Source organism: Diabrotica virgifera, chromosome 7, assembly GCF_917563875.1.
Source record: "Diabrotica virgifera virgifera chromosome 7, PGI_DIABVI_V3a".
NCBI classification, from domain to species: Eukaryota; Metazoa; Arthropoda; class Insecta; order Coleoptera; family Chrysomelidae; genus Diabrotica; species Diabrotica virgifera.
In genome coordinates, this window is record NC_065449.1 from 49,878,162 (window position 1) to 49,901,063 (window position 22,902).

A 22,902-nucleotide genomic window follows, 5' to 3' on the forward strand; every position below is an offset into this window, starting at 1 on the left:
ATTATGTTAAATAATTGTTTCTGGCTACTACCAGAGGCGTACGACAGGGGAAAGTGAATGGTTGACCCTTCCCAAATTCTACGCCACTGACGAAACTGCTGTTTTAGCATATTTTTTTAGATTTTGAAATACTTTCTATGCAAATAATATACTCTTCATTCGTAACGATAAAATCATTAGTTTTCGAGATATTTGAAGTTAAAAATGAAAAGGCACACTTATTTTGATTAGTGTATTCTTCGTTTTTAGCTTAAAATATCTCGAAAACTAATGGCTTTATCGTTACGAATGAAGAGTATGTTATTTACATAGATAGTATTGGAGAATCAAAAAATTGCACTAAAATAGCAATTCTGCCAGTGGCGTAGAATTTGGGAAGAGTTAACCATTCACGTTTCCCCGTCATACGCCTCTGGTAGTAGCCAGAAACGTTTGTTTAGCATAATTTAGTAGGTTGTACAGTACCAGCACCACTTACCAAATTTCGTGTTGTTGTCCCATGCCTGTCAAGAAATATTCAAAAATAAATAAAATAAAATTTTAACTTTGACACCCTGTATTTCGGTTATTATCAACTTTTGTACAAAGGTAAGTTAGCTTAAATCGACATATTTTAACGTCAGGAATCTGAGGTTAAGCTATGGCCCATTCTTTACCAAACACCCTCTATATTACCATTTAGCAATGCGCACACCCGCGTTTAGTAGACAGACTGTTTTGACCGTTGTGCGACAGTGGAGTCATTTCTTATTAAATGTGAGAGACGGTTACATATTTGGTTACATATTTATTAGAATAATTGCTTTAAAAACTTTATGAAACCATTCAATAAACTAATTATCTATAAGAAAAGCTGTATTGAATTCGTCATTTAGCCAAGATAAGTTAAATTGCTTAAATTGCGGTTGTTTCACACCAAATTTTCTAACCACTATACTACGAAACCGTCAAAAATTCTTTAACGAGTTTTAACGTGGTGGCACGTCGGTTTTCAAGTTTGTCGGTGGCACCTGGGAACAAGTCATTCCCAGGTGCCCCGAAAACGACTACCACTGAGGATAAAATAGAAGAAATGTACGATCTCATATTGGTAGACCGTCGACTAAAGATATATACGTAAGATAGCTGAGACGGCAGGCATCTCAAAAGATCTCATTGGTCATAGCCTGCATGAAATTTTCGGCATAAAAAAGCTGTCGTCGCGATGGCTGCCGAATTTTCTAAGTTCGAACAATAAATGCAACCATGAGGTCACTTCAGAGCAGTGTCTAAGGGTAAGCACAGAACAAGTAAGTCGCGGTGGAGCTGTAGCTGTCGGTCGCGGTCGATGTCGACATCAATGTACATTGTAATGAATGTAAGCGAACAGAGCAGGTAAGTCGCGATGGAGGTTTAGCGCGATGCCATTCAGGAGGATGCCATCGATGCTTCGATGCTTTTGAAAATCACTTTGTTTTAGGTACATGTCGTTCGAGGCCAAGTTGTCATTACCTGCGCTACCTGAGTTGCTACTTTTTATATAATTCTTTTTTCGTATTCAGCTTATTTTTTAATTTCTAAAGTATTTAAAGTCAGTAAGTTTTTGAAGTGCTAAATATTAGGGAGGATCTGATAGCAATTGTGCAGCTAACTTCCGTATTGTGGGACAAGACCCACAGACAACATCATAACCGGCATGTTCTTGCGAAGGAGTGAAAGGAGATAGTAACTCAACTTGTATTGGAATGACAGGTAATTGATAAAAATGAGAATATAGTACATTCTTTCACGGTTTTTGCTGTAAATTTTAAAGAACCGTTTGGATTGACATTAAATTTGGCATAAGGATAGCTAACATGTCAAAGAAAAAAAGTGATATGGTGCCGATGTGTGCTTTTGTCCTGGGGATAGGTTTCACCCCATCTCGGGGGTGAAAAAATATATGTCCAAGATAAGTCCCGAAATGGATAAACTGACTAATTTTAGACAACTTTTGTTTTATAGTTTTTTCACCAAATCAATACTTTTCGAGTTATTTTCAAGTGAATATGTTCATTTCCCAACAAAATAACCACGTTTTTATACGGTTTTTCGCAAATAACTCAAAACGTAAGCATTTTGTCAAAAAAATATTCTTAGCAAAACTATAGCCTACAAAAAAAGTGAAAAAAACGGTGTATATACTAGTTCTCTACATCTAGCAAAAGCAGAGTTATAGCTAATGAAAAATAGCTTCATATTAGAAAAATTCCAAATAGAATAATTCAATGTGAAATATCCAAATAATGAAGCATTCTTGGGGATAACACAATACAACTTTTTTAAAGTGCTAAAAAAGCTTTATTTCTGTTTAAAAAAAAAATCAAAGTTGTGGTGAGATACAGATCTATCCAAATAGGGAGTAGGTTTTTCCAATAAGTACGAGAATGTCTCAGGTGTCATCCTCATATACAAATAAAATCGTTCCGGGTCATTTTTCAGTTCGTGAAAAAGATATTCCCCTAAACGGCTTTTTTTCAAATATATTGGATGCACTGAAAACCGTCTGTTGGATATATTATCTATCATCCACCATTTGGTTACAGCTGACATTTCATCACTATCATCACTTGACTGACACAACATCGCAAAAGCACAGTCTTTTTGTCATTCAAATTTATTTCATTAAACTACTTCACTTGATAGTGGTTCTAGCTCGACTGACAGCTCAGGTGACCTCCTTGCTATGTGCTGTCGACATCGACCGCGACTTAACTAGTAGCATCTACCGCGACCTACACATCCACCGCGACTTACTTGTTCTGTGCTTACCCTAATGCTGTTTAAGCGTAATCCAAATGAGTTTCTACGTCATTTCATAACCGTCAACGAAACATGGTTCCACTGGTATACACCAGAGTTAAAGGAACAGTCGACGTCACCAGTGGACGTCACTACGCGAACGTGGCCCGCAGTGCCGGATTTACCACTAGGCCGACTAGGCCGCGGCCTAGGGCCGCAAGCAAAAGGGGGCCGCAGCGTTTTGTAAAAAAAACTTTTACTAATTGAATTGGAATCAGTAAAAAATTTTTCAAATAAGATAATGGCTATTCTACTAAATCCGTGGTACCTACGACATTTTACAACGTTTTGACAAGAGTAGCAAAACATTGCGAAAACAGACTTGAATGTGACTTGCAACATACAAATCTCTAAAGGAGTACGCATTGAGTCTGACCTATAAAAGAATTGTCTAAAAATGAAACCTATATTCTTGAAATAAAAAGACGCCCGAAAAGAAAAGCTCTCCCAGGCTAAGACAAAGAAGATGAATCCACTGAACCCCACTTTAATGACAAAGAAAACTTAAAGATTAATACATTCAATGTTGTAATTGACACGCTTTATTCAGAATTGAATGAAAAGTCGTAAGTTTATTTCAGTCTTAATGAAGAATTTGGATTTTTAAACAACTTATCGTCAATTTCCAATGAAGAAATCAGGGTAAAAGTTTCTATATTGACTAAAAGTATCGAATCAACATAGATGGTGACCTTGGAGAAGAGTGTGTACAGTTCGATCAAAGGCTTTGTTGAAGGTATATTTGATGAAGAAAGAGAACCTCATGACAACAAGATTGCCAAGCCTCCGAGAAATACACTTGTGGAGTATCTGAAAATCATTCATGAAAAACAGTTAACAACATTATTTCCGAATATGGACACGGCTTTGCGCATTCTACTATGCATGATGACATCTAATGCATCTGGAGAAAGATCATTCAGCGTGTTGAAAAGAATCAAAAACTACTTGAGGAACTCGACTTCCGACAAAGATTCTAGATTGTCTAGTTTGGCTAGTTTTGTTTCAAATTCTGAGCTTTTTCAAGCCTTAGACTTTAAAAATTTGATTAAAGATTTTGCAGCCAAAAAAGCTACAAAAGTGAGTGTTTAGAGTTTAGATATGATATTTATTATGAGTATGGAGTGGAGTGAGTGTCAATATTAATCACTAATCCAACTTTATCCAAATTAACAACATGACATTGACGTTTTTCAGTATAAGAGAATAATGAATAATGAATTGAACGATCTAGAAGTTTATTTGCTGTATTCTTAAATATTTTGATTTTTCAGTACCGTAGCCGGTTACTAGTACAGTTCATATATTATTTTGCTGGTTCTTTTACTTATGTCTTTTCAACTCGGCTTTTTTTTAGTTTTTTGTTGTCATCTGTACTTTTCTCTCCGAATCAAACAAACGGTATTTTATTTTAACAATAAACTACAATACTAATTTATAATATAATAATTTTAGCAATATTAATAATTTTACAAATAACTGCTGTTTGCTTACAAACAAATATCATTTTGAATTATATATTTTCTATCTTCTTCTTAAGGTGCTTTCTCCATTACTGAAGGTTGGCTATAACTACAGCAAATTGCTCTCTATCTTGAGAGGCTCTTAGTATCGAATGTGTGTCCATGCCTGTCCAGTCTTTCACGTTCTTCAGCCAGGAGCATTTACTTCTTCCTGAACCTCTTCTTCCTTCCACTTTCCCTTCCATTATGTCCTAGATAACTCGTTTTTCTGTTTTTTACAATATTTAGGAGTTCTCTCTCAGTTTCCATTCTTCTCAGTACCTCGTTGTTGGTCACGTGATCTGTCCAAGAGATCTTCAGCATCCTTCGAAAAACCAACATCTCAATGGCTTCTATAAATATAGAATTCTTTTTATAAATTTTCTTTTTCCAAATTTCTATAAATATAGAAATTGTTATTAGAGCTGTTTTGGGGTTTTAGCCAAATTTGCAAACCAAGATTATTTAATAATTGGTGAATACATTTCAACCTATTTATATACGTATTCAAATAGAACATTAGAGGCATGTCTATTCATTTATGTTATACTTTGTATTACGAATTTTAAAAAGTAAAATTAAAGTAAACGTTTTAATTATTATTATGATATTATAATAATCGTGAAGTTATCTGGGGCCGCTCGGGGTAATTTGGCCTAGGGCCGCAAGTACCCTAAATCCGGCACTGGTGGCCCGAGAAGGGCGAAGACTGTCCAATCGGCCGGAATGGAGATGACCACAATTTTCTGGGATTCACAAGGTGTAATCTGTATCCACCTCCTGGAAAAGGCAAAACAATCACAGGCCTTTTCTACGTCTGATTATTGATTATTGATTATTTTCAGCAAAAATGGCCCCAATTGGGGAAGAAAAAATACCCTTCCATCATAACAACGCTCTAGTTCACACCTCCGCCGTTGACATGGCCAAATTGGTCGAATTTGGCTACAAACTTCTGTTTGATAAAACGTATTCTCCAGATTTGGGCCTGTACGACTTCTTTTTGCTTCCAAACTTGGAAAAGTCACTCGCCGGGCAGAAATTTAAGTCGAATAAGGAGTTCATCACAACCACGAAAGCCTATTTTGTAGTGATGTTGAAAAAGTATCTATTCGTTACAAAGTACTCGTTACTTACGAATACCGAAAGTAACGATTACTATATAGAGAGGCAAATCGTTACTTTCATTACTTTGATTACTTCGTTACTTCGTACCAATCGTATCAGAGCGAGTAACGACTTTGTATCTACTTTCATTACTTTGATTACTCTGATTACTTCGTACCAATCGTATCAGAAAGAGTAACGGCTATTGTATCTAATACAACCAGTACACTTGATTACTTTCTACCAATCGTATCCCAGCGAGTAACGGACGGGACCGGTATTTTACGAGTGTTATCGAATATCGTTATCGGTATGAAGCGTTTTAAGGGTATGAGGATGAGGAGTAGATAGAAGATGAAACAGAGGGAGGTATAATGGTATACGTAAAATATGTAATGTATGTTATTAACAAAGATCGAATGCGAGAAAGCTATATTTTTATCTAGATCTACACGATTTGCCGATGTAGATTAGATAGTAGATCATTCACAAATTCACAGAATGAAAATAAAAATAAAACCTACCTACTGAGAAATACGATTCTCGATATGATTACCGCCGGTACTCAAATACAAAAGTAACAAAAGTAATCATAGTAATCAAAGTAACGAATAATGTAAATGATTACTTTATACAAAAATAACGATTTGTAACGAATACTCGAAAGTAACTATAATCAACATCACTACTATTTTGCAGACCTCGAGAAAAGGTATTTTTCAGAGGGGTTAAAGAAAGTGAAGCATCGCTGGGTCAAGTGTATCGAGCTGAAAGGAGACTATGTTTAGAAATAAATCGCCACTTTTCCAAAATTTTTGTTTTTCTTTTGAAGGCTAAGTACTTATCGGACCGCCCTGGTCGCTATGGACTGGTATTGCCTCTCCGTTACTTTGCTTTATATTTTGCTAGGTACACTCCTTCTGAGCCATATTGAAATACTATTGGGTACGCCAATTCGTTGCGTAAACTTGTAAGGGATCAGAGTTAGCCAACTCTCAGGGTTATCGCTTAGACTACACTTTTCCCATAAAGTAGTGTTAAGCGTCGGCGTCGTTTTCAAGCTACGTCTTATTGTACGTTTTGTGTGTCATGCAAAACGTACGTTTTGTACGTACAAAACGTACAATAAGACATAGCGTGAAAATGAGCCTTTACACTTCGAGGTTGGAGCGTAGTGGTCACAGCATAAATCTCATCGTATGTTGAGTCAGTTGTAGTGCGGAGCAGTGGCGTAGCTAGCCCCACGGGGGCCTCATATCAAAGTTTGTCGCAGGTAGTGATGTTGATTATAGTTACTGTCGAGTATTCGTTACAAATCGTTACTTTTGTATAAAGTGATCATTTACAGTATTCGTTACTTTGATTACTATTACTACTTTTGTTACTTTTGTATTTGAGTACCGGTAATCATATCGAGAATCGTATTTCTCAGTAGGTAAGTATTTTGTATAAAGTAATCATTTACAGTATTCGTTACTTTGATTACTATGATTACTTTTGTTACTTTTGTATTTGAGCACTGGTAATCATATCTAAAATCGTATTGCTCAGTAAGTAGCTATTTTGTATGGGTATTCCGATATAACAACGACCTTCACTGATCTGTTTAAGAGATAAAAATGTTTTGATTAATATGAATACTTTTGTTACTTTTGTATTTGAGTACCTGATCATATCGAGAATCGTATTTCTCAGTAGGTAGGTATTTTGTATAGGTATTCCGATATAACAACGACCTTCACCGATCTGTTTAAGGGATAAAAATGATTTGATTACTATGATTACTTTTGTTACTTTTGTATTTGAGTACCGGTAATCAAATCGAGAATCGTATTTCTCAGTAGGTAGGTTTGTATAGGTATTCCGATATAACAACGACCTTCACCAATCTGTTTCTTCTTCTTCTTCTTCTTCCTCTTTATAAGCAATTCTGCTTGTTCATTGGCGGATTGATACCTCTATGGAAGGTTGTCGCTCCATCTTTTGCGCGGTCGGCCGATACTTCTTCTGCCGATTGGTGATTTATCTCGTGCTATTTTGACCACACGTGTCTCCCCCATTCTGGTTATATGGTTGTTCCATTCTTTTTTCTATTTAGTGTCCATTCGTTTATACACTGTACGTTACATTGTCTTCTAATATCTTCGTTCCTCTTTCGATCTCTCAGTGTATTTCCTGTAATTCTTCTCAGTACTCTCATCTCTGCCGTTTCCAGTAGTCTTTGTGTTGTGGCTGTATCGGGTCTTGTTTCTGATGCATATGTCATTATTGGTCTTACACTGGCTTTATAAATTCTTGACTTCATCTCAGTGTTAATATGTCGGTTTCGCCATATAGTGTTATTAAGGCATCCTGCCAATCTATTTGCTTTTTGTACTTGATTTCTCACTTCTTTGTCTAGGTCTCCGTAACTTGACAATGTAATTCCAAGGTATTTTACTTCCATTACTTGTTCAATACTGATACCATCAATTTCTATTTTGCATCTGATTGGTTCTTACTGATTACTAAAGTTTTAGTTTTTTGAGATGAAATTGTCATATTGAATTCTTTTGCTCTTATGTTAAATCTGTGGACTAATCTTTGCAGACTATCTTCATCTTGGGCTATCAATATTGCGTCGTCTGCGTAGCAGAGTATTTTTACTTCTTTGTTTCCCATTCTATATCCTCTTCCTTTGTTGACGTTTTTGATGATTTCATCCATGATTAAATTGAAAAGCAGAGGACTCAATGAGTCTCCCTGTCTTATTCCGCTGCCTATATCTACAGGTTCTGTAAGTTGTCCATCTATTCTGACTTCCATCTTGTTATTTTGGTAGATGTTCTCAATAGTTTTTATGATATCTAGAGGGATTTCTCTATTATACAGAAGGTGGATTACATCCCTGAGTCCTACTCTGTCAAATGCTTTCTTTAAGTCAATCAGACATAGAAATGCTGGTCTATTATACTCTAGTGCTTTCTCAGTAATTTGCTTTATGACGAATATTGCATCTGTACACGATCTTCCAGTACGAAAACCCTGTTGTTCATCTGCTAAACTTATCCTCTGATTCATTACGTCTTGTAAGATTTTAGTTGTAAGTTTTAGGGTAGTATTTAACAAGTTGATACCTCTGTAGTTCTCTGGCTGCTTTTTATCTCCTTTTTTGAATAGTAGGATTAGTTCGCTCGTTCTCCATTCTTCCGGTATTTTACCGTGTTTTATGATTTTGTTAATTAATGTTGTTAATTGTTCTGTCATTGCTGCTCCACAATATTTCAGTAGTTCGTTTGGTATTCCATCCTTACCTGCAGCTTTTCTGTTCTTCAGCTTTTCGAGTGTTTTTCGTACTTCCTGTGCACTTATATTAACATCTTCATCTGTGGTAATTTCTGGTGTTTCCGGTTCTAGCATTGTTTGTTCTCTACTCTGTTTAAGGGATAAAATGATTTGATTACTATGATTACTTTTGCATTTGAGTATTGGTAATCATATCGAGAATCGTATTTCTCAGTAGGTAGGTATTTTGTATAGGTATTCCGGTATAATAACGACCTTCACGAAGTACGACGTAATCAGAGTAGTCAAAGTAATCAAAGTAGATACAATAATCGTTACGATTGGTACGAAGTAATCAGAGTAATCAAAGTAATCAAAGTAGATATAATAGTCGTTACTCGCTCTGATACGATTGGTACGAAGTAACGAAGTAATCAATCAGAGTAATCAAAGCAATCAAAGTAGATACAATAGTCGTTACTAGCTCTAACACGATTGGTATGAAATAACGAAGTAATCAGAGTAATCAAAGTAATCAAAGTAGATACAATAGTCGTTACTAGCTCTGATACGATTGGTACGAAGTAACGAAGTAATCAGAGTAATCAAAGTAACGATTTGCCTCTCTGTATAGTAATCGTTACTTTCGGTATTCGTAAGTAACGAGTACTTTGTAACGAATAGTTACTTTTTCAACATCACTAGTCGTAGGGCCCTTTTCCACGACTGATATGGGATAGTGCTAAGAAAATGTTCAACAAATAAATCAAAAACGCTTGTATAGAATTGAACAGAAATATGGTTTTGTCACTGAAAATTTTATAATTTTAGGGTCAAAGTCGGAAAAAAAATTTAGAGTCGAAAAAAAAAACAATAATAAATACAGTTTACTGAAATTACATAAATCGTCAATATTATTACAAAAGTTAAGGTAGGACGATTCTTTGTCATCATTACTCTTCAACTTATGACTAATAGGAAAAATAATGCGAAAAGCGAAAATCAATAGAGAAGGACTCCTACATCAAAAAAGCCACCGAGTTTTGACATTTGCAGATGATGTGGTGTTGCCGGCAAGAAAAAAAAAGATCTACAAGAGATAGTACAGAAAGTAGTAAAAGCAGCGAAGAAAATGGGACTGTACATAAATAAAACAAAACGTATGGCGTGGACAGATAGTCATTTCAGGAATGCAGATGTATAACCAGTGTCGTCGTCTATAAGTTTCAACAATTCTACAGGAATTCCATCTGGTCCTGCAGCTTTACCCTTTTTAGTGTTCCTTATAGCATATTCTATCTTCCTTTTTAGGATTCCAGGCCCTGTGAGGAATAACAGACGACAAAAATATGATATGTGATGAACCATGTCCTATCAGTTTTCTTGCGAGTCATCCACGAACGCGTCTACAAAAAACTAGATGATAGCTTAACCGGAAACCAACTGGGATTTAGAAAAGCTTTGGCACTGGAGGAGCATTATTTACTATACCAGCATTTATAGAACGGTGTTATGATGTCAACTATGACGTATACGTATATCTGGCTGACTTTTAGAAAGTCTTCAACAAAATACAACACAGAAGGCTTGCAAATATATTACCGAACAAAGAAGAAATAAATGATCAGGATGTGAGAATCATTACGAATTTATACCTATATCAGAAAGCCATAAATCGAGTAGACCAACAAAAACCTAAAGAGATTCAAATAAGAAGAGGAGTACGACAAGGATGTGTACTATCCCCTCTACTTTTTAATATATGCTCAAAAGAGATGTCTAAAGAGGCACTAAAAGACATCAATGAAGGCATATCAATTAACAGAACACTATTGAATAATCTGAAAGTGGGTATTGATGATAAAGACCTATAGTCCAGGGCGCATCTGTTTTGAGATGGACGTTGAGAGGTGACTCAAATTTTTTTGCAGAAATTGCTTGAAAATAACTCTAATAATAATATTTGAGTTATCCTCCCACTCAAAATGGTCCGGAACATTGTTTAAATAATCCAAATGTCAAAATATGAAGGAAAAATTCGATTTTTTATTGGTTTTTTGATTATAACTTTAAAACTATTTATTTCTGAGGAAAGTTGTACTGACATAAAAGTTGCGTAATTAAATTTCCTACAATATATAATTGGTTAAAAATTTATAAAATAGTTACCCTTGTTGCAAAATAGCAATAATTGCGAAAAAAAAAATACAAAAACAAGTATACGCATTTTGCTTTTTTCTACCATTTATGCTACACCTAAGACCTTCATATTCTACCCAGAAAAACTTTATGATATAGTAAAACAATACTGTAAGTTTCATTAAGATCGGTTTAATAGATTTTGCAAAATAAATTTTGCAATCCAACTTTCGCAAAAAAAATTAATTTTTTAAAAATGTTATTTGACTGTTATATATGTATAATATGTTATAGGACTGAAAATTAATCAGATAGCAAGTTGATTTTTGAAGGTATTCTTCTTTAGCGGCGAATCGATTGAGGGTAAAATTTGATTGATCCCCGCGCATGCGCACACCGACAGTATGGTATTAGTTGTTATACGGGCTCTGATTGGGTGTTGAAATTTTGAAATGATCTGTCAATAGTTGTTCAATATGGAGGTTATCGGTAAACAAAAATATTGTATAATATTAGTTTTTATTGATGTGTGGACAGAAATAAAATCAAATTTATAATTATAGTGACTTTTTAAATAGTTTTGAAAAGCCGCAGGTACGCGGATATTTGGAAAATGTAAACAAAATAATGTAGTTACCTATTAGTAGGCAATGCTTTAATTTACATAATCTGATTACGAACAAACTTTCTACAAATCTTCATCTCATATATCGTCCGTCTTCTTACTCTATATTTTGTTGTATTTTATTTCGACAAAAATCAAACTAATAATTTTATTAAATTCATATAAATTTATGGTGTAAACGTTTAGTTTGTGTATATTCCCACATGACGTATACGAGAGTTTGGTGCAGTTTGAAATGGCGTCAACTTTCGTACGGCGCGGTAGACGTGAAGTGGGTTCAAGCCCCAAGCAAGTTATTATTTTTTTATAGATTTTATGATTGTAAGTATATTATTATATAATTTTTGAAGATATTCTTCTTTTTTGGAAGTGGTCGATAAGAAAGTTAGTTTGATTTTTAAATAAAATAAGTACAAATAACCTTTTAAGTATATTTACTTCGTTTAAATTACGTATTATATAATAGAAGAATATCTTCTTACGTGCGTACAAAGTACACACACAATTCTTTTTTTTATTATTATAGAAGTGTACTGTACCTTTCATTTGAAATTTGCAAAATTAAAATCGATTAATTACCACGGCGTCAGGAATTTTTTTAAATAAACATTAATTTTTGGTGCTACGAGCAGGACAGCGGTGTTCGATTCACACAAGTTGATTTCTACCAAAATTTCTTCCAATCTTTATCTAATATATTATTTTCTTACTCTATATTTTGTTGTATTTTAATATTTTAATTCCACAAAAATCAAACTAATTTTATTATTGTTTGTGAAATATTGTTTAAACAATTGCATATGTTTAAAAATAATAAACTTTTTATTTTCTATGTTAAAATATATGAACAAAGAAAATGTTTGCTAAAAAAAGTGTCATTTCAAAGGATAGAGTATGTGTTTTTATTTTGCAATAAACAAATTTATTTATTTATATCGAAATGTAATAAAAATTAAAATGTATCAATCATTATCAAAGGTCATTGGAATGCCCAATCAGAGCAAACTATCGGCTGTCCTGCGCGTAGCACCAATAATTAATGTTTATTTAAAAAAAATCCTGACGCCTTGGTAGTTAATCGATTTTAATTTGGCAAATTGGAGATGAAAGTTACAGTACACTTCTATATGCAAAAAAGATTTCAACTTGCTATCTGCTTTATTTTCAGTCCTGTAACATTTTGAAAAAATGAATTTTTTTTGCGAAAGCTGGATTGCAAAATTTATTTTGCAAGATCTATTAAACCGATCTTAATAAAATTTACAGTATTGTTATACTGTATCATAAAGTTTTTCTGGGTGAAATATGAAAGTCCTAAGTGTAGCATAAATGGTTGAAAAACGTTAAATGCAAATAATTGTTTTTCTATGGATTTTTAGCAATTGTTGCTATTTTGCAACAAGGGTGACTATTTTTTAAATTTTTAACTAATTCTATATTATTGGAAATTGAATTATGCAACTTTTATGTTAGTACAACTTTTCTCGGAAATGAATAATTTTAAAGTTTTAAACAAAAAACGAAGAAAAAAATTGAATTTTTCCTTCATTTTTTGACATTTTGATTATTTAAACAATGTTCCGGACCTTTTTGAGAGGGAAGATAACTCAAATATTATTATTTGAGTTATTTTCAAGCAATTTCTGCAAAAAAATTTGAGTCACCTCTCAACGTCCAAATGTAGTAATATTTTTACAGATGCGCCCTGGTCTACTACGCATTATCAAAAATCTTCACTGGCATCAACGTGCAAACATCAGGATTGGCTGGGACACGTCTGAAGAACCTCAAATACGAAGAAGAGTAAGGCAGGGCTGCATTTTGTCCCCACTAATATTTAACATCTATTGAAGACCAAGGTGATGGTTGTCAGTAAGACGCCAATACAACCGGAAGTAGTAACAGCTTATGGTGAACAATTAGAGAGAACTAACAGTATCACCTACCTTGGTTGTAGTCTAAATGAGAACTGGGACATGAGCAAAGAAATTAAAATACGTATAGAGAAGGTCAGAGCTGCATTCTTTAAGATAAAGAAACGTTTATGTGGAAAAAACATTACTTTGAATCTTAAAATTAGATTAGTGAGATGTTATGTGTTCTCTACTCCTTTGTACGGTGTCGAAGGTTGGACTTTAACAGATACTCTTCTCAAGAAATTGGAAGCCTTTGAAATTTGAGTATACCGAAGAATTCTACGAATAAGTTGGGTGAATAGAGTTCGTAACGTTGTTTTGTAAGTTGTTTTGCACCGGATGGGAAAAGTCACGGATGTCGTCAGAACAGTTAAAAATCCAAAAACTTGAATATTTTGGCCATATTATAGAGAGATATAATATACTCCATTAATTAATACAAGGCAAGGTAGACGAAAGAAAAGGGCCCGGCCGAAGAAGAACGTCATGGCTTAAAAACCTGAGAGAATGGTATAAGAGATCCTCTGCATCTATTTTCCGACCTGCCGTTAACAAAATTGCTATAGCCAATTTGATAGCCAACGTTCGATAATCGAGCACGGCGCATGAAGAAGAAGATTGAATAATCTCAGATATACAGAAAATACAATACTCCTTGCGAACAGCAAATGAAAGCTGCAAATTTTGGTTGATCGCACTACGTAGTATTGCGAAAGGTAAGTACTGAATACACACAAAAAATCATGGTTGTCAGTAAGAACAGGATTGAAGACTAAACAATCTACGTCAAAGGAAAAGCTGTAGAGACAGTACCTAGATATAATAATTATTATTTGGGATGTGAGCTAAATGAACAATGGGACGATAGCCTTGAAATAAAACGACGCATTGAGTTGGCCAGAAACGCGTTCAATAAAGTTAAATCCGTATATGGCAATGGAAAACTGGGAATATAAATTAAAACTAGTATTGAGATGCTACGTATTCTCTGTCCTTTTATATGGAGTTGAAGCCTGGACAATTGCGGACGCAACTAAAAAACTTGCTAGATGTGGGATGTGGTGTTATAGAAAAATGTGGAAAATATCATGAACACAACACGTAACGAACACGGAAATGTCAAAAAAGATGAAAAAAGGAAAATATAATGGAAAGAGAAATGAACTATTTTGGTCACGTACATATCTACTAAGAAATGAAAAATATGAGTTGATGCGATTGGTTATAGAAGAGAAAGCGGTAGGAAAAAGAGGTCTGTGGAAATGGCGCACGCCCTAGTATTTATTTATTTATTTATTTATTGTTAATAAATGGGGCAATACAAGCCCATTGACAAAAAATATACAATTACGCAACATTTATAAAAATTACAAACAAATACTAAATAAAATACAAAATCATAAAATAAATATGTACATAGAATTACAATTAAATTTAACGCTTCAGAGATTGTTTAAAGGCACTTAAGGACAAGTTAAAAAAATCTGTCTCATGAGGCAACCGATTAGCATGAGCAAGAAGTCTGACCAGACCAATATTCACAGAATAATTAATTCGACGAAAAGGAATATGAAATAGTGTATTCTCACGAAGGACACGGAAAGGAATGTGGAAACAAACCAATTGAAGCAGTTCAGGTGAATGTATAATTCCGTTAACCAATTTAAAAATGAAGATGAGATCGAAATTAACTCGTGTAGTATACAGAGGATCAAGTTCTAAGTATCTCATGTGTAATTTAAAGGCACAGTGCATAAAGAACCGTCTTTGCACTCTCTCCAACTTTTGAACAGAGGATTGGACAAAGGGAGACCAGATTATAGTGGAATTTTCAAGTTGAGATCGGACCAGAGAACAGTATAAAATTCTCAGCGAAGAAATGTTATGAAAATCCCTTGTATGCCTCTTAATAAACCCTAGCTGCCTAAGAGCCTTATTACAAATAAAATTAATATGCAAATTAAAGGATAAGTCTCTCTGAAAAATGACACCAAGAGCCTTGACGTTAGTGACTCTCTCAATCAACAAACCATCCAAATTGTAATCAAAATCTACCATTTCCACTGATTGATGAAACTGGATAACCTGACACTTGTCACGATTAATGACTAATCTGTTATTATCACACCAATTCGCAAATAAGTCGAGAGATTTCTGTAGCCTAGTACAATCTGAGTAATCCCGAACAGATCAAAACAACTTTATGTCATCGGCATATGCCAACACTTCGCAGTCAGACAATGATTTAATAGCATCGTCAATAAAAACTGCAAACAATAAAGGTCCCAAGTGGGACCCCTGAGGCACTCCTGAGAATGGAAAATACTCATTAGAAGCGAAACCATTCAGTTTGACACATAAAGACCTGTCCCGCAAGTAAGTTTTCAACCAGCAAAGAAGTTTACCACTCACACCAAAACATTCCAATTTATGCAATAAAAGTATCAGTATAAATGGAATCCACCTGTAAACCGTCCACGAAAGCATTTACAATATGACCCGTGTAAAGAAGAAGGTTGGTCAAAATAGAACGGCCAAGCAGAAAACCATGTTGAGCATGGGTGTATGTATGTAGTTGATTTTTCAAATTATCCGTCAAGAAATCAGTTACCAGGGCTTCAAAAGAATTATTATTGAACGATAATTACAAATGACTTACGCGTGTAATGGAAAATGAGCCTCTGACAGGGATCTGTTAAAAATAAGACATAATGGTCTACACAAAGAAAATGAACAATTCCTTAAAAACAAGAGCCTTAACAACTAGAGCAGTGGACTGGAAAAATAAAAACAGAACTCTTCAAAACCACCACAGAGAGAGTAAAATGGGCCATGATTACCGCCAATGTCCTTAAAGGATATATTAAGAAGAAGAACTCATGTTCAATCAATAAATCGGTAATACCTAAATGATATAGCTCCAGTCTCATGTTATGTTCTCAGTTTCATATTTTGTGTGAGATTCACGTCGTATTTGTCTTGGTTCAAATATGACACTAATTACCTCTGATACTTGATCATGAAAATTTGTAACAAGTTAGAACTTGTAACAAACATACCTAACTTGTAGGTTTCTTCAATACATTCTACATTCAATAATTATTTTATGCACCGTGGCTATGGGCGTCCATATAAAAATTTTTAGGGGGGAGGGCAAATGTGAAGATGTTGCACATTACATTTTGTATACTTTGGATGACAATATACATATAGTTTAAAGCACCCGAAAGCTTTCTCAATTGACAGTGTTCAGTCAATATTGTTAATGATTTTTTTCATATGAGTTTGACCATATGACCATCTAGGTAAGTTAGCTAAGGAGGGTTCTGGATATGTGTCCTGGAGTCTTTTATTGCCCGAAACTCATACTATATGCAATTTGTTAACCTTCGAGCGGGCGAATTGCCGTAAATTTTACGACAAAAGCACGTGACCGGATCCCCCGGTAATATCACATGATCAAGCGCGTAGAGTTTTTTGGATCTGTGAGGTTCAGTATGTTCCTGAACTAAAAATGTATCGGATGTATCGGACAGTGTCAGTGTGTATTCAGTTTTATTATAGTGGAAGAAAAATAAGTAAATACTTCTTTGTTCGAAATTGCAGACAACGTGATTTTTAAATCAGTTAATAGCAGGTGAGTTTCTTGTGCACTACTAAGCACGGTTGTGGAAAATACTTTAAATTTTCGTGAACACGTAAACAATACCTGTTTAAAGTTGAATAAATCATATTTTGCGATATTGTCGTTAAAGAACGAAGTTACTATAAATGCGTTAGTTAGACTATTCAATCAAAACATTAATGTTTGGAGACAGGCATCAAAAAGTTTGAGAATACCGTTCTACAGAAACGAATAATTCGAAAGCAAAATTCTTAATAAGTCCTGCCTTTTATTCAGTACGTGAATATACATAATGTTTAGCGGAAATTATTTGGAAGATGTCCAGTGTCTGTGGTGAATTTCTGTTTGTATTTTAATATGATTTACAATAATTGTTAATAACTTATTATTTATTTGTCCTGTACTTTTGATTGGAACTGTATCATTGTAATGTTTTATTATAATTTTTGACATACCCTTTGCATATATGTATGTATAATGTATGTAAAAAAGGGTCAATAAAAATATCTATCTATGTCTATATATCTATCTATGTAACTATTTTTGGTCCTAGAATATGTGATTTAATTTATGACCTACTTACCTTTTTGTTACACCCTGTATATACAACACACAACAATTAGGTACCTACTACCCTAAAAGCTGTAAAAATTAATCAGTAACGATAACTATTCATGTAACGCCGTTGTTAGCGTTACAATATTATCATAAATTAAAACATCCTGTAGATCCAAAACGTATAATTATGTTGATGAACCTCTTGTGATAAAATGCTTTATTTTAATCCTTTATGTTATATCAAGAAAGTAAAAAAATAGTATACTAAAGTGTGTAAAATGTATTTATTTCTTTAGAAAAGCGCCCAAGATCTTCTCTAAGCTGATTCTTGAGTACAAGAAAGCATTGGATGATGTTACTCTGACCAACAGGGTTAGGTTAGTATGGGTACCGGGACACACAGGTGTGGAAAACAACGAACGGGCTACGCCCTCGCAAGACGGGGCTCATCCACTCTGACTGTCGGACCCGAACCTGTGTTTGGGGTGTCCTTCAGTATTAGTCGGGATAGTCTCAGAGAACTTCTTTTGCCAGGTTCCAGGATTCTTGGGCCAGTGGTGGAGATTTGAGTCAGACTAGGCTCCACCCACATAGTGGGGCCATCCAAAAATCACACAGCCCAGCTTCTTCTGGATCGTAGAAGATGCTCCCTGGTGGTCAGTATGCTCAACGGCCACTGTAGACTCCTACGGCACCTTCATCTGCTTTGACTGGCGGATGGTTCACGGTACCATCTATGTAATGAGGAAGAAATAACCTCCTCACATGTCCTCTGGAAGTGCCCGGCATTGGCCTATCGGAGGTGTCAGATCCTGGGATCGGCATCTATGCGGCCGAGAAGGTGAGGAAGCTGCCTTAGAATAAACTTGTGGCTTTCTGTGAGGCCATAATGTTGCTGAAGGATTAAACGTTCGGGGTGGCATCGGCAAGAGGTGTTTAGATTTGCAGACCCTGCTGATTCTGACAGACATGGGAGCCCGGTGTAGCTAGGGCGCAGAAACACCAAAGACCAGGTTCTTATGGATCTGGTCCGTACGATAGGAGTAAAACAATGGACCCGCCCGATGAGGGTCTGAGGGGCTCACAAGTGGGTTTTGCACCGATATACCATACCATACCATAGCTAAGCGCTTTCAACAAAATTCTCATCATCGGAGTTAATGGTCAATAGAAGGTGAAAGTACCATTACTTTAGGTTACGTACAAAGGCATAATATTATGTAGTATCTGGTTGTATTAAATTTTTTTATTTAATCATGTATGCACTATACCACTATATCTTCAGTATAAATTCCAACAGAGAAAAATAGAAAAAAACGGCCACAAAAACGTTACAAACACAATAAAACTTTTTTCATGGCGTGGGTGTGTCACCCAACAGTTTTGCCCGAGGAAAAACATCAGACTCTTAACAGTTGTCATCTAGAATCAGCTGTTTCTCCTCTGCCAATATTGTTGGATGATACACCCACGCCATGAAAAATTAATTAGGCCTGGATCCCGCGTACAAAAAAAGTTGATTATTAGCAAGCTGAAAATTTCTTAATAGCTTAACGGTGTCTCGTCGGACAAACTTTGATGTATGGGAACACTGGAACAGGGGAAATTTTAATTGTGGAACAAGTTAAAAATTTGGAACGCCAGACTACGAAATCGTCCCATGTATTTTGTCGGACAGAACTTCGAATTGATTTGTTACCCTTTCATTATACTCTCATCCAAAAATCAGATTGGTATTTATCACGAACTGGGCATTTTAATAAGTCCGACACCAGGGGCGGCCTGTAGGGGTAGGCAAGGTAGGCGCTGTCTAACCTCTTCAAATGTACAATACAATAATAAATTATTTATTAATATAAATTACTTATTTTAAAATTGTAATTTATAAATTTTGACACAATACGTAAGTATCTAAAATAAAAAAGCTACTTTATAATTTCTCTTCGAAGTTGTAATTATTGTACGCTCCTCGTAGTAGTACTACTCACTTCTATTATGGCACTACCCTATGGGCAGGCACTTTAAAATCCGCCCAACCTAAAGACCAGAACAGAATGATATGCGTCTCTCATTCTTTACGCTAAGCACAGCGCTGTAACTGTGGCTTGTCTAGGTCTAGTCCTAGTGGACGAGAATTTCCGGGAACTTTTTGGGGCTAGGTTAGGCTACATTTCTTTGCGTCTTCGGCAATGGTTGTCCCGAGCTGCATCTCGGGATAGCCAATTGTATGTTTTAGGATCATGACTACAAATACTGAAAAAACTAAAAGTGCGAATTTTGTTATGAAATTTGGTACGTGGGGTTAGAATAATATTTGGAATTATTTTTCCAAATAACTTTTTTTTCTGATATCTCTAACGCGAAGCAAAATATCGAAAATTCGCCCTGTTTGTAGATTCGCAGTAGATAGCGTTTAAAATTTAAATTTGAGTTGACTATGACTATCTTAAAAAATGTGAACCATCACACTTGCTTGACTACAAAATTTTACATCTGTATTTATTTTGATAGCCGCAATATAGGGGTGTCTTCAACTTAAATGCGACACACTGTGTATATAGGTATACGAGTATATAATATGTAGAGTATAGTAGAGTATTGAGTATATTATATAAAGGTATATGTGTAGCCTACCCGCATACTGAGGTCACGAGCCGCCACTGTCCGACACGTAGAACATGTCAAATGACAGGAATTATGACAGGTGATAAATAGCAGCCTGATTTTTTCATAAGAGTTTAATGTAAGGGTAACAAATCGATTGGAAGTTCTGTCCGACAAAATACATAGGACGTTTTCGTAGTCTGACGTTCCAAATTTTTAACCTGTTCCCCAATTAAAACTTCCCAGTTTCCAGTGTTCCCGTTCATCAAAGTTTGTCCGACTAGACACCGTTAAGCTATTAACAAATTTTCAGCTTGATATTAATCACCTTTTTTTTTGGTACGCGGGATCAAGGCCTAAAAGTGTTTGAAACGTTTTTGTGGCCTTTTTTTCCTGTTGTAGGGAATCGTGGGGGTTGTATGCTTAGACAACAATAACTATAGTGCATATTATGTTACCGGCCAAACCCGATTTCAGGACAAACTAGTTTGGCCTAGGCCGAACTAGGTTGTCCTAAGAGCGTTAGGATAAACTAGTATGGCCTAGGCCAAACTAGTTTGTCCTATTGCGCGTAGGCCAAACTAGTTTGTCCTAGGCCAAACTAGTTTATCCTGATATAAATACACACACTTCATTCCAAACTAGCTTATCCTGATAAAATAAAGACTCACACTTCAGGATAAACTAGTACGGCCGAGTCTAAACCAATTTAGCCGAGTAGAAAGTAGTTTAGCGAACATGTAAGGGCATACGGGGAATCCCAAATCACGTCCCAACAGAGATGGCAAAAAAATTATACATCGATATATTGTATCATATAATACATCGAATGAAGATATTGATACATGCTATAAATCAATATATTCTTGTATAATTAAATAATATAAAAAATAATAAATAAAAGGATGAGGTTTTGTCCCAAAAATTAAAAGAAAAAATACGAATAAAATCTAGTACGAATTAACATTGTTTTCACCAATTTTGAAAAAATGTAAAAACGTTGAATTATCCACGTCCGTCTGTCCGTCCGTCTGTCCGTCCGTCTGTCCGTCCGTCTGTCCGTCCGTCTGTCCGTCCGTCTGTCCGTCCGTCTGTCCGTCCGTCCGTCTGTCCGTCCGTCTGTCCGTCCGTCCGTTCGTCTGTCTGTCTGTCCGTGAACTCAACTCCTCCGTCATTATACCAGGTAGAATGACAAATGGGGTGTCCAATGAAAGCTTATAATCCAAGGATGATATGTACTAAAGGTGCGAAATTCGACCTAGGCTGTCTGTCTGTCCGACCGCGAATATAACTCAATACTATTGTCTGTTTGTTACGAATAATTATAATTTTAATAAAAATGATTATTTTTCCAAGAACAAAGTATTTTATTAAATTTATTATTTAAGTTAAGCCGTACTGGTTCGCTGTATTCCTTTCTTCTTCTTGGCTTTTTCCCATTATGAGTTTGCCATTTTCGTCTTCCATAGCACTCTATTCTTCCAGTCGCCATCTCTGAGGTCTCTATCTATCATAGCATTTCCTATGTGAGTTTTCCATCTCACAGCAGGTCTTCCTCCCCGCGGGTCCCAGTCCAGTAATCTTTTCGGCCACCTGTGCTCCGGCATCCTTTGTACATGCCCATACCATTTCAGGGCTCTACTTTTACTACCACAACTTTTTTGTAATTGAGCATTCTACTTCTATTTTGTTTCATATTTCCTCTGTTCATATTCTATCCTACCTGGTAATTTGTAGACACCTTCTGATAAACTCCAATTCAACTGTTCGTATTTTATTTCGTATTATTGTTGTCATTGGCCATTCTTCCGCTATAGTAGGGTAATATTCAGCACTATGCTCTGAAGAATTCTTTTTTGTTTTCTTTAGTTAGAGTGTTCTTCCATATCACTCTATGGAGTGCTTTCGTGGCTTGTTTTCCCCTTACTATTTTCATTTCTATATCTTTCAAACAATTTCTATCTCGGTTTATCATTTACACTAAATACTTAAATATCTTACAACTCTTAATAGTGTCTTCTAAACTTACATTTAAATCAGCAAACAATCTGTAATCAGTTATGTACTTTCGACTAGATTAAATTGGTTTAGACTAGGCTAAACTAGTTTATCCTGATATAAAAACATACACTTCAGGATAAACTAGTTTGGCCTGAAATCTGCGTCTTTATTTCAGGATAAACTAGTTTGGCCTAGGCCAAACTAGTTTGTCCTGAAATCGGGTTTGGCCGGTAACACATACATGATTAAATAAAAAATTGTAATACAACCAGGTACTAAGATGTTCATGCACCTCATGTAGTGGTACTTTTAACTTTGACATACTATGTTTTCATTTCCTTGGTTCATTTAAATATGTACAAAATTTATCAGTCTTTCAGCTCTTTATATTATATCACCTTAGCTAATATACAGTTAATTGTGGAAAACAATAACTTATTTTTGTTCCAGATCTTTTCTACAGTAACCGAAGGTTTTGGTCGTCCCGCAATCACAACAGGGGAGCCGGAATATCCATGGCTAACAAAAAGTTTAAACATACGAGAAATACAAGCAATTCACACGGTAACTACTTAATATTTTAATATTTTATGTCATACCGGTTTAATATTTTGTATTTACTACTTAGTTACGAACCACATAATGGTATACTTTATACCCGCGCGGGCATAAAGAAATTATTGCAATAGGAAACAACAAAAATCAAACATTTCATTTAATCCGTTTATTTATTCAGGCAAT

The 22,902-nt window shown here is 35.2% G+C and overlaps 1 protein-coding gene across 3 annotated transcripts in view; it reads left to right on the top strand.

Moving 5' to 3' along the window:
- Positions 1 to 22,902, top strand: part of LOC126888265 (uncharacterized) — a 183,656-nt gene that overhangs the window by 47,512 nt on the left and 113,242 nt on the right. Inside the window, exon 3 of one of the 3 annotated variants that reach the window (XM_050656370.1) lies at positions 22,612 to 22,725. The exons of the other annotated variants lie outside the window; for them this stretch is intronic. Coding sequence (XP_050512327.1) covers positions 22,612 to 22,725 — 114 coding nt within the window. The remainder of the gene's footprint in view (positions 1 to 22,611; positions 22,726 to 22,902) is intronic. 3 annotated transcript variants of the gene reach the window in all.